This window comes from Eumetopias jubatus, unplaced genomic scaffold (genome assembly GCF_037043125.1).
Source record: "Eumetopias jubatus isolate StellerSeaLion01/CBP00866 unplaced genomic scaffold, mEumJub1_p1.0 scaffold_15, whole genome shotgun sequence".
NCBI classification, from domain to species: Eukaryota; Metazoa; Chordata; class Mammalia; order Carnivora; family Otariidae; genus Eumetopias; species Eumetopias jubatus.
This window is the reverse complement of record NW_028274821.1, coordinates 44835845-44853739: the sequence shown is the minus strand read 5'-3', so window position 1 is coordinate 44853739 and position 17895 is coordinate 44835845. Positions and strand designations below refer to the sequence as shown.

General features: G+C 40.9%; 1 protein-coding gene across 1 annotated transcript in view; it reads left to right on the top strand.

Moving 5' to 3' along the window:
- Positions 1-13413, top strand: part of SAXO1 (stabilizer of axonemal microtubules 1) — a 32804-nt gene extending 19391 nt beyond the window's left edge. The window contains exon 3 of the mRNA XM_028107301.2: positions 12410-13413. Coding sequence (XP_027963102.2) covers positions 12410-13413 — 1004 coding nt within the window. The remainder of the gene's footprint in view (positions 1-12409) is intronic.
- Positions 13414-17895: the final 4482 nt, after the last annotated feature.

Genomic DNA, 17895 nt, shown 5'->3' with positions numbered 1-17895 from the left:
AAATATGCTCCAGCAGCATTTGGTTGTAATTTTGACATTTTTAAAACACTGTGCAATTGGAAAGATTGAAAGTGTAATTACTTGATGCTCAGCTTTAGGTTTAGCTAAGTTTTTTTTAAAGACATATTATTGAATGCAATCCCTTCTAAAGAGATTCTTGCCAATTACCCACATGACACCCTGGCCCTGAGGGGCTTTACTGACGGCTTTTCAGGCATGTACATAGTTTGTCATGTGGAATTCTGAGGTTTTTAGGGTCCAATGCAGGTTTTTTTTTAATACATGTTGGGTGAAGGAAGTTAGGAGGTTGGATAATAACATGGTTTTGACTGTATTGTTGGGTATCAGAAATCACATGAGGCAACTTTCAGCCTAGGAACCTGTTTTTTTTTTTTTTTTTTAAAGATTTTATTTATTTGACAGAGACATAGCAAGAGCAGGAACACAACAGGGGGAGTAGGAGACGGAGAAGCAGGCTTCCCGCAGAGCAGGGAGCCCGATGTGGGACTCGATCCCAGGACCCTGGGACCATGACCTGAGCCGAAGGCAGATGCTTAATGACTGAGCCACCCAGGCGCCCGGAACCTGTTTTCTTAACACTTGATCCATCACAGAAGAGGGCCAGAAGAGTCCTGTCCTCCCCCAGCCCCAGGCACCTTGAGGCAGTGTGTAGGCATCTACAGGTAGATGCCCCCATTGTAGTGAGGGCTGAAGTCTGAGAGGGAAACATGTGGTTTATATTCAGCTAGATGGTTCCCTCTAAGGCCCCGTAATGCTTTCAAGATGCTGATAGAGCCATTAATGGCTCTCAGAGAAAGATTAGATTTTCAATTAAAATGAGGCCAATTTAAAATAAATGGTTGGTAGTATTATTGGCCTAAAATAAACTTAAAAGTGTGCCCTGGGGGGTGGGGATGTCAGGACTTCTGGAGGGGTTGAGTGAGGAGCTCACTAAATCCTCTTCCTAAAAAGCAACAATAAAAGTGGACAAGACAATAAAAACCAACCATTTTAGGGCTCTGGAAATCAACTAAAGGCACACAACAAATTGAGAAGCATTTATTCAAGAAAAACTGCTAAGCCATCATTATAAAAAGTCAGAGTTTGTGGCGTTTTATCTTGGGACTCACTCCATCACCCCTCCTCCCAAGTTTGATCTGTGTGGTGGTTCTGCCTGGGTAGGCTGGGCTGTGAAAACCAGCAGCTCTGCTGCTAGTCTGAGCTAACTTGATTTGGAGTAGGGTACATACCCAGAGGTTTCAATAAAAGCAATAGTGATCCCAGTAGCAAAAATCACAGTGAGGACAACTGCAGAATTAGTTGGGGGTAGGCAGCAGACCAGCCAGAAATCCAACAAGCAGATCCAGAGAATAGGAAAGGCCTTGATAAACTCATACATGGTCCTTATGGCCTAGAAGACTGCATATGGGCAAGGTAGTATACAGGCTCAAGAGAGATAAGAGACAGGGCTAGTGATCTACTCATCATCCTGGTTGAAGATGATGCCTGGTCCAGGTACAGAGGAGACGTGAGAAATCCTGGAAGAAACTAAAAGCCAAGGCAGAGTTGTAAACGGTCTGATCTTTGACTCTGTTCCCTAACCCACACACACATTCATTAGCAAAGGGATGGAAGCCTTACTGGTTTTAGGTGTTTAAGCATAACTTTTGATAATCATTGGCTAAATGATGCTAACACAGGGTGACTTTCAGGAATCTTGGCTTAAAAACAATTAAAAGAAGAAACTAAACAAAACATCAATTGTCACACACTGCTGGGGAGAAAAGACTCCATAGAATTACTGCAGGCAAGTCACTAAACAGCAAAAACAGCTTGCAGTGGGGGTGGGAACTAGTATATTATCTGAAATGGTGAGTTCGTAGCAAAAACTTATAAGGTATAAAAAGAAACAGGGAAATGTAATCCATGAATAGGGAAACAAAGCAGTAAATAAAAACTACCTCCGAAGAGGCCCAGATATTAGACCTAGCAGACTATTTCTAAGTACTTATTATAAATATGCTCAAAGAAAAACAAAACAATGTTTATTTCTTATTTATTAATTTTTTTAGAGAGAGACCATGTGCACGAATGTGTGAGACTGAGGGGAGGGGTGGGGGGTAGGATTGGGGGGCAGAAGAGAGGGAAAGAGAATCTTAAGCAGACTCCACACACAGCACAGAGCCTAATGTGGGGCTTGATCTTATGACCCTGAGATCATGACCTGAGCTGAAATCAAGAGTTAGATGCTTAGGGGTGCCTGGGTGGCTCAGTCGGTTAAGCAAGCATCTGCCTTTGGCTCAGGTCATGATCCTGGAGTCCCGGGATCAAGCCTTGCATTTGGCTCCCTGCTCAGTGGGGAGTCTGCTTCTCCATCCTCCTTTGCTCCTCCCCCTGCTCATGCTTTCTCTGTCTCTCTCGCTCAAATAAATAAAATCTTAAAAAAAAAAAAAAGTTGGATGCTTAACCGACTGAGCCACCGAGGCACTCCAGGAAACCATGTTCAAAGAAATAAAAATATTACAACAGTTTCCTATCAGAGAATACCAATAAAAGGAAGCCATAAAAATTAAATGAAAACACTGTAATTGAAAGAACAATAACAAAATAGTTATAGGGACTTAACACTAGATTTGAACTGGCAGAAGAAAGAATCAGTGAAAATGGGGATAAATCAATAAATATTACCCAATCTGAAGAACAGGAAAAAATTAAGAAAGAAACTCAGACTTGTGGGATATCATCAACTGTACGACATACTCATGATGGGAACCCCAGAAGAAGAAAAAGGCAGAAGAAATATTAATCTATATATCCAAGAAGCGTTGTCCAAATAGAATAAACAGAGATCCATACTTAGTCACATAATAGTTAAACTGTTGGAAGCCAAAGCCAAAGATTTGGAAAGAAGCAAAAGAGAAAAAAATACTTGTACAGGGAAATGACAATAACAACTAAATTTTCGTCAGAAACAGTGGAGGACTGAAGGCAGCGAGATGGCCTAGTCAAAGTACAGAAAGGAACAAACTGTCAACCAAGGATTCTATAACTAGTAAAAGATTATGTTTCAAAAATTAAGAGAAAATAAGGACATTCCAAGATAGACTAGCTGACTTGCCTTACAGGAAATAAAAAGGAAGTCCTTTGGGCTGGATTAATACTAAATGGTAACACAAATCCACATAAGGAAATAAAGAGCACTGGTAAAGGTAGTTATGTAGGTAAATGTCTACTTTTTTCTATTTTAAAAAACAACCAATAATTATAAAACTGCAAGGATTGTATCAAGGTTGTTTTAACATCAGAAAATAAATTAATATACCACATTTATAAAGTAAAAGACAAAGCCACATGATTAGTAGACACAGAGAAAACATTTGACAATATCTGATAACCATAAAAGCTCTCAACAAGCTACCATTAGAAGGAAACTTCCTCAGCCTGCTAAAGGGTATCCACAGAAAACCCTATAGCTCATATCATACTTAATGCAGAAAGACTGAGCACTTTCCTCCCTAAGACTGGGAACCAGTCTAGCTGTCTGCTCCTTCCCCTTCCATTGAACATTGTATGGGAGGTTATAGCCAGTACACAGTGCAAGAAGAATAAAAAAAAGCATCTAAGTTAGGAAGACACAAAACTGTCTTTATTCTCAGACAACATAATCCTGTATGCAGATAATCCTAAGGAATTCACAGAGAACTACTAGAATGAATACATAAGTTCAGCCAAGTATGTATAATATATATTTCTATATATTAAAATTGACAATCTGAAAATGAAATTAAGAAAAAGTTCTCTTTAATAGCTTCAAAATTAATAAAATATTTGGGATAATTTTTGAAAAAGAAGTGTAAGACTTGTACACTGAACTTCGAAAACAGTGCAGAGAGAAATATCTAAATAGATGGTGAGACAATCCATGTACATGGGTTAGAAGATACAATACTATTAACATAACATAATAAAAAAATTAAAAAAAATAAGACCATGAAAAAAAAAACCCAATACTATTAAGATAGAGTCGCTCCCAAACTGATCTAAAGATTCAATGCTGTTTCTATCAAAGTCCCAAAAGACTGTTTTTTACCCCCAGAAATTGGAAAGCTGATCCCAAATTTTATATATTAAATTGAAATAAACCAGAATAGCTAAAATTTTGTCATTTTGTCAAATGATGCTGGAAAAATTGAAGATCCACATACAAAAAGATGAACTTAGATCTTTACCTCACATCATACTCAAAAATCAGAAAGGATCAGAGACCTAGATAGAAGAGCTAAAACTATAAACCTTTTAGACTAAGACATAGGAAAAAAAATTCATCTTAAAAAAAAATAAAACTGTGTGCTTCAAAAGACACCATTAAGAAAATGAGACTATAAGTAATAAATAGGAAAAAATACTTACAAATCACTTATCTGGTATAGGACTTTTATCCAGAATATGCAAATAACTCATAACTCAATAGTAAGATGACAATTAAAAAAAATGGGCAAATGACTTGAGAAGACATTTTACCAAAGAAGGACATATGAATGGCTAATAAGCACATGCAGAGATATTCAACATTGTTTGTTACTTTTAAAATTTTAAAAATGTCAGTTGAAATATATAGTTGGCATATAATAAATTGGTTTCAGGTGTATAACATAGTGATTCAACAATTACATACATTATAAAATGCTCATCATGGTAAGTATATTACACATTATAGACTCTCTTCCCTATGCTATACTTTTCATCCCTGTGACTCATAAGTGCAAGTTTGTATTTCTTAGTCTCCTTCACCCATTTTGCCCAGCCTCCATTACCCTTTTGGCAACCACCAGTTCTTTGTATTTAAGAGTCTGATTGTTGTTGTTGTTCGTTTTGTTTTTTAGATTCCACATACATGTGAAATCATATGGTATCGGTCTTTCTCTGTCTGACTTATTTCACTTAGTGTAATATCCTCTAGGTCGATGCATGTTGTTATGCATGGCAAGATTTCATTCTTTTTACGGGTAATATTCCATTGTGTACATATAACACATCTTTATTCATTCATCTATAAGTAAACACTTGGGTTGCTTCCATATCTTGGCTATTGTAAGTAATGCTGCAGTAAACAGAGGGATTCATATATCTTTTCAAATTAGTGTTTTTGTTTTTATTTTTTGAAAGATTTTATTTATTCATTTGACAGAGCACAAGCAGGGGGAGCAGGGAGGGAGAGGGAGAAGTAGGCTCCCCACTGAGCAGAGGGCCCGATGTGGGGCTTGATCCTAGGATCCTGGGATCACAACCCAAGCTGAAGGCAGATGCTTAACCAACTGAGCCGCCCAGGTGCCCCAATGTTTTTATTTTCTTTGGGTAAATACCTAGTAGTGGAATTATTGGATCATATGATATTTCTATTTAAAAAATTTTGAGGAACTTCCATACTGTCTTCCAGAGTGGCTGCACCAATTTATTTAACTTGGTTAAGTTCCCACCAACAGTGTATGAGGGCTCCCTTTTCTCTATATCCTCACCAACATTTGGTTTTTCTTGTATTTTTGATACTAGCCATTCTGACTGGTCTGAGGTAATACCTTATTATGGTTTTAATTTGCATTTCCCTAATGATTAGTGATGTTGAGCAACTTTTCATGTGTCTGCTGGCCATCTATATGTCTTGTTTGGAAAATGTCTATTAAGATCCTCTCCCCATTTTAAAATTGAGTTGTGTTTTTTAGCTATTGAGTTGTAGGAGTTCTTTATATATTTTGGATAGTAGTCCCTTATCAGATATATGATTTGCAAATATCTTCTCCCATTCAGTATGTCACCTTTTCCTCTTACTGATGGTTTCCTTTGCTGTACAAAAGCTTTTTAGTTTGATGTAGTCCCAATAGTTTTTTTGATTTTGTTTCCCTTGCAGAAGGAGACAGATCCAGAAAAATCATCCTAAATTTGTCCGAGAGGTTACTGCCTATATTTTAGAAGTTTTATGGTTTGAGATGTCACATTTTGGTTTTTAAACTATTTTGATTTATTTGTATATGGTTTAAGAAAGTGGTCTAGTTTCATTGTTTTGCATGTAGTTACCCAGGTTTTCCAGCACCATTTATTGAAGAGAATGTCTTTTTCCCATTGCATATTCTTCCTTTGTCATAGATTAATTGATCATATATGTATATGTCTATTTCTAGGCTCTGAATTCTGCCCATTGATCTGTGAGTCTATTTTTGTGCCAGTACCGTACTGTTTTGACTACTATAGATTTGTAGTATGTCTTGAAATCTGGGATTGTGATACCTCTATTCCTTCTCAATGTTGCTTTGGCTGTTTGGGTTTGTATTGTGGTTGCCTACAGATTGTAGGATTATTTGTTCTAGTTCTGTGAAAAATGCTATTGGTATTTTGATAGGGATTGCACTGAATCTGTAGATTGCTTTGGGTAATATAGAGATCTTAACAATATTAATTCTTCCAGTCCATGGAATATCTTTCCACTTGTGTCATTAATTTCTTTCATCAGTATTTTATGGTTTTCAGAGTACGGGTCTTTTGTCTCCTTAGTTAAGTTTATTTTTAGGTATTTTATTATTTTTGGCACACTTGTAAATAAAATTGTTTTAATTTTTCTTTTTGCTACTTTTTAAAAAAGATTTTATTTATTTGAGAGAGAGAGAGAATAAGTGGTGGGGAGGGGCAGAGGGAGAGAGAGAGAAGCAGCCTCCCAGCTGAGCAGAGAGCCTGATGCAGGGCTCGAGCCCAGGACCCTGGGATCATGACCTGAGCCAAAGGCAGACGCTTAACCTACTGAGTCACTCAGATGCCCCTTTTTGCTACTTTCTTACTACTGTACAGAAACACAACTGATTTCTGTGTATTAATTTTGTATTCTATAACTACTGAATTCATTTATTCTAGTAGTCTTTTGGTGGAATCTTTAGGGTTTTCTCTATAGTATTATGTCACCTGGAAATAGTGGCAACTTCTTCCTTGCTAATTTGATTTGGATGTCTGATTGCTGGGGCTAGGGCTTGCAGTACTATGTTGAATAAAAGTGGAAAGAATGGACATCCTTGTCTTGTTCCTGATCTTGGAGGTAAAGCTCTGAGTTTTTCATCCTTGAGGATGTTGTTAACCGTGGGTTTTTCATATATAGCCTTTATTATGTTGAAGAGTGTTCCCTCTAAACCCACTTTGTTGTTTTTTTAATCATGAATGGATATTGAATTTTGTCAAATGCTTTTTTTTTTTACATCTATTGAGATGATTATATGGTTTTTATTCTATTTGTTGATGTGCTTATGTTGACTGATTTATGAATATTGAATCTTCCTTGCATCCTTGGAATAAATCCCAGTTGATCATGGTGAATGATCCTTTTATGTATTTTTTTCCCAATGTTGAAAGCACCACTTTATGATTTTGTATTTTATTTTTAATTTTTTATTAACATATTATTATTTTTTAAAGATTTTATTTATTTATTAGAGAGAGAGAGAGAGAAACAGCATGAGAGGGGAGAAGGTCAGAGGGAGAAGCAGGCTCCCCGCTGAGCCGGGAGCCCGATGCGGGACTCGATCCCAGGACTCCAGGATCATGACCTGAGCCGAAGGCAGTCGCCTAACCAACTGAGCCACCCAGGCACCCCTAACAGATTATTATTTGTTTCAGGGGTACATGTCTGTGATTCATTAGTCTCCTTTTATGTATTTTTGAATGTGGTTTGCTAATATTTTGTTGAGGATATTTGTACTTATGTTCATCAGGGATATTGGCCTGTAGTTCTCTTTTTTCATAGTGTCTTCGTCTGGTTTTGGTATCAGGGTAATGCCTCATAGAATGTATTTGGAAGCTTTCCTTCCTCTTCTATTTTTTTGGAGTAGTTTGAGGAGAATAGGTATTAACTCTTCTTTAACTGTTTGGTGGAATTCACCTGTGAATCCGTGTGGTGGTCCTGGACTCTACTTAGTGCCATTTTGTTAATTATTTTCTGGTTGTTTTTTTAGTTTATCTCTGTTCCTTTCTTCTTTTCTTGTGGTTTGTTCTCTTCCCTTGTGGTTTGTTGGCTTTCTTTCTTTAATACTATGCTTGGATTCCTTTCTCTTTATTTTTTGTGTATTATAAGTTTTTGGTTTATGGTTACCATTGGGTTCATATACAACCTCCTATGTGTATGGCAGTCTATAGGTCTATTTTAAGTTGGTGATTGCTTAAGGTTAAATACATTCTAAAGGCACTAATTTTTCCTCCCCATCTACATTTTGTGTACCTGATGTCATATTTTACATCTTTTTGTGTGTCCCTTGACTAATTTTTGTAGATATAACTGGTCTTACTACTTTTGTGTTTTAACCTCCATACTGGCATCATAAGTGATTAATCTACTACCTTTACTATATGTTTCCTTTCACTTGTGAAATTTTTTCCTTTCACAATTTTCTTCTAGTTGTGGGACTTTCTTTCCACTTAAAGAAGTCACTTTAGGGGCGCCTGGGTGGCTCAGCCATTAAGCATCTACCTTCGGCTCAGGTAGTCCTGGGATCGAGCCCTGCATCGGGCTCCCTGCTCGGCGGGGAGCCTGCTGCTCCGTCTCCCACTCCCCCTGCTTGTGTTCCCTCTCTTGCTATGTCTCTCTCTGTCAAAGAAATAAGTTAAATCTTAAAAAAAAAAAAAGTCACTTTAACATTTCTTGTAAGTCTAGTTTAGCGGTGATGAATTCTTAACTTTTGTTTGTTTGGGAAATTCTTTCTCTCCTCCAATTCTGAATGATAGCCTTGCTGGGTAGAATGTTCTTGGTTGTAGGTTTTTCCTTTCAGCACCTTGAATATCATGCCAGTCTGGCCTGCAAAGTTTCTGCTGAAAAGTCAGCTCACAACCTTATGGGGATTCCCTTGTATGTAACTGTTTTCTCCGTCTGCTCTTAAGATTCTCTCTTTATCTTAACCTTTGCGACTTTAATTATTATATGTCTAGGTGTGGATCTCCTTGGTTCATCTTGTTAGGTGCTCTCTGTGCCTCCTGGATCTTGGCTGTCTGTTTCATTCCATACACTAGGAAAACTTTCAGCTATTATTTCTTCAAAGAGGTTTTCTGCCCCCCTTACGTCTCTTTCTTCTGGGGCCTCTATAGTGTGAATGTTATTATGCTTGATGATGTTGCAGATATCCCTTAACCTATTCTCATTTTTATTTATTTATTATTTATTTATTTATTTATTTATTTATTTAAAGATTATTTATTTATTTGAGAAAGCGAGAATGAGAGAGAGAGAGAGCACATGAGAGGGGGGAGGGTCAGAGGGAGAAGCAGACTCCCCGCCGAGCAGGGAGCCCGATGCGGGACTTGATCCCGGGACTCCAGGATCATGACCTGAGCTGAAGGCAGTTGCTCGACCAACTGAGCCACCCAGGCGCCCCAATCTTTTCTCATTTTTAAATATTCTTTTTTCTCTTTGCCTTGGTTGCTTTCATTATCCTGTCTTCCAGATTATTGACCCATTTTTCTGCATCCTTGAATCTGCTGTTGATTCCCTTGTGGTGTATTTTTAATTTCAGTTATGTATTCCGTTGTGACTGGTTCTTTTTTATATTTCCTGTCTCTTTTTTAAGTTCTCACTGAAAACTCTTCTCTCGGGTCCATTGAGTATCTAGCATATTGCTTATCTCTGTTTTGTTTAGCTCTTTTTTTGTGTGTGTGGCTTTGTCTAGTTCTTTCATTTGGGACATATTCCTGTGTCTGCTCCTTTTGTTTAACTCGATGTTTCTTTTTATTGCCATCATGAGTTATTGGGGAAATGTAAAGTAAACTGTAATGGGATGCCACTAAACACCTACTACAGTGTCTATAATTAAAAAAAAAGTGTTGGTGAAGGTATGGAGGAATTAGAACTTTCACAAATTGCTGGTGAGAATGTAAAATGGTACGTCTACTTTGGAAAGTTTGTACTATCTTAAAAAGTTAAACATATATTTGCCATATAACCTAGCCATTCTGCTCTTGGTATCTACCTAAAAGACATGAAATATATATCCATACAAAGACTTGACCACGAATGTTCATAGGAGAAATTTTCCTAATAGTCAACAAATAGAAACAACCCAAATATTCATCAGTCGATGAATGGGTAAGCAGAATTTGGTATATCCATATAATGTAATACTATTCAGCAATAAAAGGAGTGAACTGATACATGCTACAACAGGGATGAATCTCAATTATGTTCCATGAAAAAAAGCCAAATGCAAAACACTATATATTGTGTAATTCTATTTATATAAAATGTCCAGAAAAGAGAGCTATAGAGACCAAGAGCAGATAGAATGGTTGTCTGGTAATGGGAGTAAAGATTAATTGCAGATGGGCTTGATCAATATTTTTGGGGCAGAAATGTTCTATAACTGGATTTTGGTGATGGTTGCCCAGTTCTGTAAAAGTTATTGCATAATTAAAAAATGTAAGATGGTGCACCCATTTTGTGTTATACAGATTATATTTCAGTAAAAGTGTTTTTAAAAAGTGTTTTTAAAAAGTGTGCCTGTGGACTCCACTGGTATTGGCTATATATAACCAAGTCTCCTGAGAAGCTGCTTTTGTTCTTAACTCTTTGTAAAGCTGTAAGCAGGAGAATTCCCTGTGGATTCAGAGGGTTCACTAGGATTTCATATTGGTTACTTTAGATCTGGTAATTGACGGACACAGTGGGGGCAATGTAGGACTTGGGTGTGAGCCCAGTATTATGAAAAGAATGGAAGCATTATCAAGGTGTTTGAATGGTATGGTTTGCTATCCTATTCTTCTCACCTAGATTTTTTTTTTAAAAAGATTTCATTTATGTATTTATTTATTTGAGAGAGAGAGAGAATGAGAGAGAGAGAGCATGAGAAGGGGGAGAGTCAGAGGGAGAAGCAGACTCCCTGCTGAGCAGAGAGCCCGATGTGGGACTCGACCCCGGGACTCCAGGATCATGACCTGAGCCACAGGCAGTTGCTTAACCAACTGAGCCACCCAGGTGCTCCTCTCACCTAGATTTTTAGTTTCAAAGCTGCCCCTAGGATTTGTGTGGGGAAGTTACTTTAAAAGCATCCTATAGTGCAATTTGAGGACAAAACTTGCTCCTCAGGATGCATGGAGGCCATCTTTAGGGCAGATTTCCTTTGGGTGCAGGCCTCTTATTATCATGGCCCTGCCAGTCCCCAAGCAAAGGTTCCTCTTAAGACAGATATCCCCTACATATGGTTGGCCTATTCTTTTCATTCTTCAAGCATTCTGAAATTCTTCTTCGGCAAATATTCTCTGATTATATTTCATTAGTCTTTCCTTTAACCTTCATTCTCTCTAGATATATTGTGCTCCTAGCTGTAATAGAGGCTGTGGGAAGAGCATGACTTTGGAGTCAACTGTATGGTTTAGATTCCAACTCTTAATTCCCTAGCCATATGACTTTTAGAAAAGTTTCTTAGGCTCTCTGAGACCTGATCTTGGAAATTGGTAAAATAGAGATAATTACACCATACAAAGAATTATTGTAAGATGAAACAAGGTCATGTATGGAAATCCCTGAGGACAGTTAGCTGGTACATAGTCAGTGTTCCTTGATTGTCAGAACCAGGTAATGGATTAGGTCCAGTGCATGGATTCTGGACCTGGATTTGCAGCCATGCTTTTTCACTTCTAGCCAAGCGACCTTGGGCAAGTTCCCTAAGTTCTCTGTGCCTCTCTTTCTGCATCTATAAAATGGGCATATTGAAAGCACCCACCTGATTAGGCCTGTCTGAAGATTAAATAAGTTAATATAGAAAGTTTTAGAATATTGCCTATCACATGATAAACTCTATGCACGTGGCAGCTGCTATTCTCTCTCCACCCAATACAATGCCTTCATTCCCTTGGGGCAGCATATTTGATTTATGTGGATTAAATGTGTGGGTTATAGAGATATAATCATGGTCACCCCACGGATGAGAAGGGAGATCTGCTTGGTCTGGCTGGTGGCCCACCAGCAGTGGGTTGTGAATCGCCTGTCTCACCATGCTCATCTTCCCACTCTGTGCTGATTCAGAGAGGGCCCCTTCCCCATAGAGGAACAGAACTGTTCTTGGATCAAGGTACACCAGTGGTTGCACTCCTCAGCTGGAATCAAATTCCTAGATCCTTCCACAGCTGTGGACCCTCTAAAATCCCTGCATGTAGCATTGTGGGTTATGATGAGACTCCTGTAAATTTATCTGTTCTGCATAGTAACTTGCAAATACCATAAAGTTGAAATATTAAGCCCTTGGTTGAGGTAGTGGAAGAGATCTACTCTATTCTTCCTTTGTCTCAAGGATGACCTCATTGGAGACTGGTTTAAGGTTTTTGGGCCCCTTAGAATACATGTAGGTTAAGTGGACTTGATTTAAAGTAATTACCACTATCGTTTTATTTTCAGCTGATTACTTACCCTGGAACCAACCAAGACGAGAGCTCCTTCGTCCAGAACACCACTGCCAGCCAGCATTGACCAAGTTTGATAGTAGAACTACACACCAGGATGACTATTCTGTAAAGGGCCGAGTGAACACCATGAGCTATAAGCCTCTGGCCATGCCCAAGCTCTGTAACATACCCCTGGAGGATCTGACTAACTACAAGATGAGCTACGTGGCCCACCCTATGGAGAAGCGCTTTGTGTATGAAGCAGAGAAGTTCAGACCCTGTGAAATCCCCTTTGAAAGTCTTACTACCCACAAAGAATCCTACCGGGGCCTGATGGGAGAGCCAGCCAAGAGCTTGAAACCTGTAGCCAGGCCCTGTGGTTTAGACACACCTTTCTCTAACGCCACTGAATTTCGAGATAAGTACCAAGCTTGGCCAACACCCCAGATGTTCTCCAAAATTCCTGTCACTTATGTCCCTCCTGAAGAAAAGATGGACCTTCTGACAACAGTGCAGGCCCATTACACAAAGCCTAATGGTGCCCCAGCTCAGTCCTGCCGACCAGTGCTCTCAGTCAAGAAGGGTGGCCGCTTTGAAGGCTCCACTACCACCAAGGACGACTATAAACAGTGGCCTGGCATGCGCCTGGAACTAGTCAAGCCTGTTCCCCAGCTGAACATTCCCACCGAGCCCTTGGATTGTCTGACCACAACTCGGGCCCACTATGTGCCCCACCCACCCATCAATACCAAAAGTTGTAAGCGTCCCTGGGCCAGCTCCCAAGGAAATATCCCTGTGGAGGGCCAGACCACATACAATATCAGCTATACTCCCAAGGATATGGGCAGGTGCCTGGCTTCCTACGCTGAGCCCCCTGGCTACATCTTTGAGGAAACGGATGCTTTGGGGCACAGGATATACAGGCCAGTTTCCCAGACAGGTTCTCTGCAGGGCAGCCGTCTTTCTGTAGGTGATTCGGAAAACCCCAACCAGCAGGAGTTGGCGGTGTCAGCCTGATTTTGAAAAGTCGTTACTTAGAAATTGCACAATACTTTTAAAAGTGGATGATTGAGAGTTATTCATTGGCAAAAAAGAATTCCCCAAAATGGAAAAAAAAAAGTCTTCATCATCATTTCCAGGACACTTGAATAAAATGAGAATCGCTTGACTCAAGGAAAATGACATTTAATCACTGGCTAAGTATTCCCCTTAACCCTCCCTCTGCTGCCTCCACCACTTGGGTCCCTTACCTTGTGCTGATGGAATCAAAGCTGGTCTCAAGGGTTCTTCTTTGAACCAGAACTATTTTATTAATTTAATCATTGTATGAATTGACATTGTAATTAACCCTTGCCAAGTATGAAGTGCTAAAGAATAAACTTTATTTTGGGGGGAATGAATCTGTAGGTCTATGTGTTCACCCCCATGTGCTGTCTATGCAGAGAATGGATTGTGTTCCTTGGGACCTTTGGGGAGGTTTCAGACTACAGCCCCCATTGCACTCCAGTACTCATGGGAGTGCTTTGAACTCAGTCTGGAATTTTGTGTTCGCTCTGCCCAGGGCTGCTTTACGGGGCATCTTTCTACCTTTTCACACCATGACATACTGGCAAGAATAGTGCTGTCTGAATGGGGCTTGGGTCTTTTTAGGCACAGGAAGGGGAGAGGGGAGAAAGAGATCCTATGGCAGTCCCAGGGGAACATGGACTTGCCAGGTCTCTCTTACCCCCAAACCAGTGCTGGCTCTGATTCCAGGGCGAGGGGGAGGCAAAGGGACCCTTGGCAACCGGGTAGTTGGCAGGCTCCCCCTGGGCTGTGAGCAGAAACTGTGGGCTCTCTAAGTACTTGAAGCCTGAAAAAATTGCTGTATGCTGGGCTGGTTCTTAGAAGGCTAGATCTGCTTTTCCTGAAATAACAGCTGTTACCAGACTTGTGACAAAGCTTGACATAGTGATGATTTGGACCCTGCCCTGGAGAAAGGGCTGGAGGTTTCTCTTTTGGGTCAAAGGCTTGATTCTAAGGCTAAGTAATTCGGTGATTTAAAAAAAATTTTTAATTGGAAAGAATTGAGGAAAGATTTTGTCCAAGAGGACCTATGCCAGGTCAGATGGGTTCACGATGTGGGTGAACCTCACTCAGAGCGATGCGGGCTGACACCAGGGACACTCACCTCCCTTCTGAGTCCACAGAACCCCAAATCTACTCCATGGTCTTAAAAAACTTAGGAATGGTGTGTGAAGGAGGAAATTTCAGCTCAAGTTTGTAGAGCTGGGTTTAGGTTCAGTGCCTGGCTCATGGGTGAGAAACCCGTGTCTTTTATCTGGGGTCCTGTCTTTCCAAGGCTCTTCCTTACCTGGCCCAGACCTCTCAGGTCCCCGTGCCTTGCAGCCTCCCTATGAGGTTGGTTTGTATCACTGGGTTGGGATCAAAATCATTTAATACTCTTGTTGCTTATATGGGGTCTGGATACCTGCCTCTGTGGGGTAGAGAGGCTGAGGGAAGTTATGCAGGTTGTGCCCAAGGCCACACATCATGGAGAGCACCAAGGTCAAGATTGGAAGCCAGGCGTCAGATTCAAGATCCAGTGCTCTTCCCATGGGGCCAGGTACCTCCTATCTGCTGTGTCCCAGATCGCATGGCTCCACCAGCACATCAAACCACATTTTCTCTGTCTGAGCTCCTTCCTGGAGTGCGTTAAGCTAACGAAGACCACTAAGGAGGGTAGGTTTTATTACTTTTATTTCATAAGTTTTATAAATCAGAGAAATACTGGCAGTTGACTTGAAAAGCCACATAGTGCTAAATGCTTATAAGATTGCAACAATCTCTTAGGCTCCAGCACCTTGGCCTCCCCTGTTATGGCTTCCCCATAGAAGAATTTAAAATTATTTTTATCTGTTTCTGCTAATATTTTCCTTTATATTCCTAAGTCCTATGCATTTACTATTGTTGGTTAACTTATGGATTTTAGACATGGTCTGTTTTGGTAGATTGGGAATTTTAATTTGCTTATACTTCCTGCTTCTCTCTCCCCCTTCTCAGTGTAGTTATAGGGTGGTGCTCAGTATATCAAGACCGATAAGCTTTTCTAATGTTTCTGATGAGTACAAAGAAACTGAAGAAGGATGGATGGACCTGGCTGATTAAAGAGTGCTAGCCCTCTTGGGGTGAGGGATTTCCTTTGAGTCCTTCCTTTGTGCCATGTAGGGGTGGCCTCCAGGGTGACCCCAGGCCAGATGAGCCACTTAGGGCATCCCTACCTTGCCAACTTCTCCCAGAATTAAGGAATCTGCTCTCTCCTACTACCTGTCCTTTTTTGGTCTCAAAATATCCTTCTTATTATGAAAGTGGTTAATACAGTGAAAAATACAGGAAACACAAACTACATAAAGGGGATACAGGTAGCTATTACAGGGGCTAGTGGAACCCAGTGGTTAGCAACATATGTGTAAGGAGAAAGTCCAGCAGACCTGGGCTTGCTTTCTGGCCCTTGTCACCCATTGGCTAGGAGACCTTGGTCAACTTCTTTAAAATGTGAATAATAGCAGTAGTGGCCCCATGGCTTCATTGTTGGTGTCAACGATAGAATATATGTCAATCACTTAGCCCTGGCTAATGGTGAGCTCTCATTTAGGTATAGGTGAGGATGATGAGGATGATGAAGAGGGCTGCTGACTTCTGCCTTGCTGAATCTACTCATGATTTTATTGGCCACTGTTTACAAGTGTGAAGGTAAGCAGGACTGCTCATGTGTTCTATTTGGCCTAATTTACCAAGGAAAATACTCACTTTTTTTCCCCATATAGTTTTTAGTTTTTCTGAGTTGGGGTTGCTCCCTGTGCTCTCTGGAAATGGCATTTTCAGATGTAACTGGGGCCAGGAGGAGGGAAACAGGGGCTTCTTGTTAATCACTTCTGTGTATCCGGCTTCCATGTAAGAGTTTGTGGGAAACAGCTCTATTAAGTCACCTGCACACACGTGAGCGCACTGCTCTAGCACCTGATAGGATTGTGTTTGACAAACCCTGGCGATGCAGGACTTCAAACACGTGGTCTTCTCCAGAAAATATGGACAAATTTATAATTTATATTGTATAATTTTTCACTTGTGAGAATGAAGTGGGAGCTTCATCACCTACCACAGTCCAGCGTCTCAAAGCTTTATGCACATTAAGAAAGAAAAATTATTAGAGAGCAAAGAGAGAACACGTCTTATGGCCAAGCAGGGAACCTGCTCCAGGGGAGAACTCGGTATGCTCTGGGGATGAGGTTCTGGGGAAGAAAACAGGCATAGGACTTTTGAAGCCAAAGATGGCCAACTCTTTTTTTTTTTTTTTTTTAAAGATTTTATTTATTTGAGAGAGAGCACACAAGCAGGGGGGAAGGGGCAGAGGGAGAGGGAGAAGCAGACTCCCTGCTGAGCAAGGAGCCTGATGGGGGACTCGATCCCAGGACCCTGAGATCATGACTTGAGCCAAAGGCAGACCCTTAACCGACTGAGCCACCCAGGCACCTCCAAACTCTGTGTTATCAGAGGAAAGCAGAGTCTCCCAGTGTGGCCGATGGGCCAATGGGCTGCAGCTAGTGAGATTTGTTGGTGTGGAAGCCCTGCGCTGGTTGGACATGGTTTGCTGGTTTGAGGTATGGTGCCCAAACCATATGGTGCCATGGATATGGGATGAGATCCCACTCCCTGTCTGTGCCGTGCACAGGGCAGCCCCTATGTGGCCAGGGCAGGTCCTATCCCCTGGGGCGCTGGACAGTGGGCCACCTGCATGAGTCAAGGCCCTAGCACATCACTCTCATTTTTTGGTGATCAGGAACCTCCTCTCTACTTTGCCTCCCAGTTAGGGTATAAACACAGCACTAAGAACAGGTTAAAGGACCCTGCATTCTGTTACTTGTTGCATGTTCACAAGGGTCAATGTCTTGAAGGAAGAACCTCCCTTTCTTGGCTTGGCTCTAAGATCTTAGGCCTGGCCAGGGCTGGAGGGTGGAGCTGCCATCCCCATTGTTAGCCCCATTTGTCCCCCTGCTTTCTACGGTAGCTGGTGTTTCCAACCCCAAACCCCGGCCGGGCTCTGTCTTGCACACCTGCTCCCTATCAGCTCTAGCTCTCTCGGGACAGTTTTGTTTGAAGCTGCGGCTTCTCCTTCTGCACTTGTCAGTCTTCATTCTCCCATCTGTCTCTTGTCTCCTTCACCTTTCCTGAAACCCCTTGTCCACTGACGACCCTCCTCCCATCTTCTTCACCTACAGCATTTGATAATTTCATTATTGCTTTATTATAGCTTACTATGCTGTGTGTGAGCGGGGCAGGAAGGAGACCAGCGCAAACAGGTAGGCTGCCCCTTGTCCTCGCATAGGCGGAGCTAGGTGAAAGTGATAAAGCACACATGGGATTTGTTGGCGTTTTCTTAACTGGACAGCATACCTAGAGGGTGACTTTCCCCCCTGATTGGACAGAAGGGCAAGTGTGGGCAGTGTGGAATAAGTACCA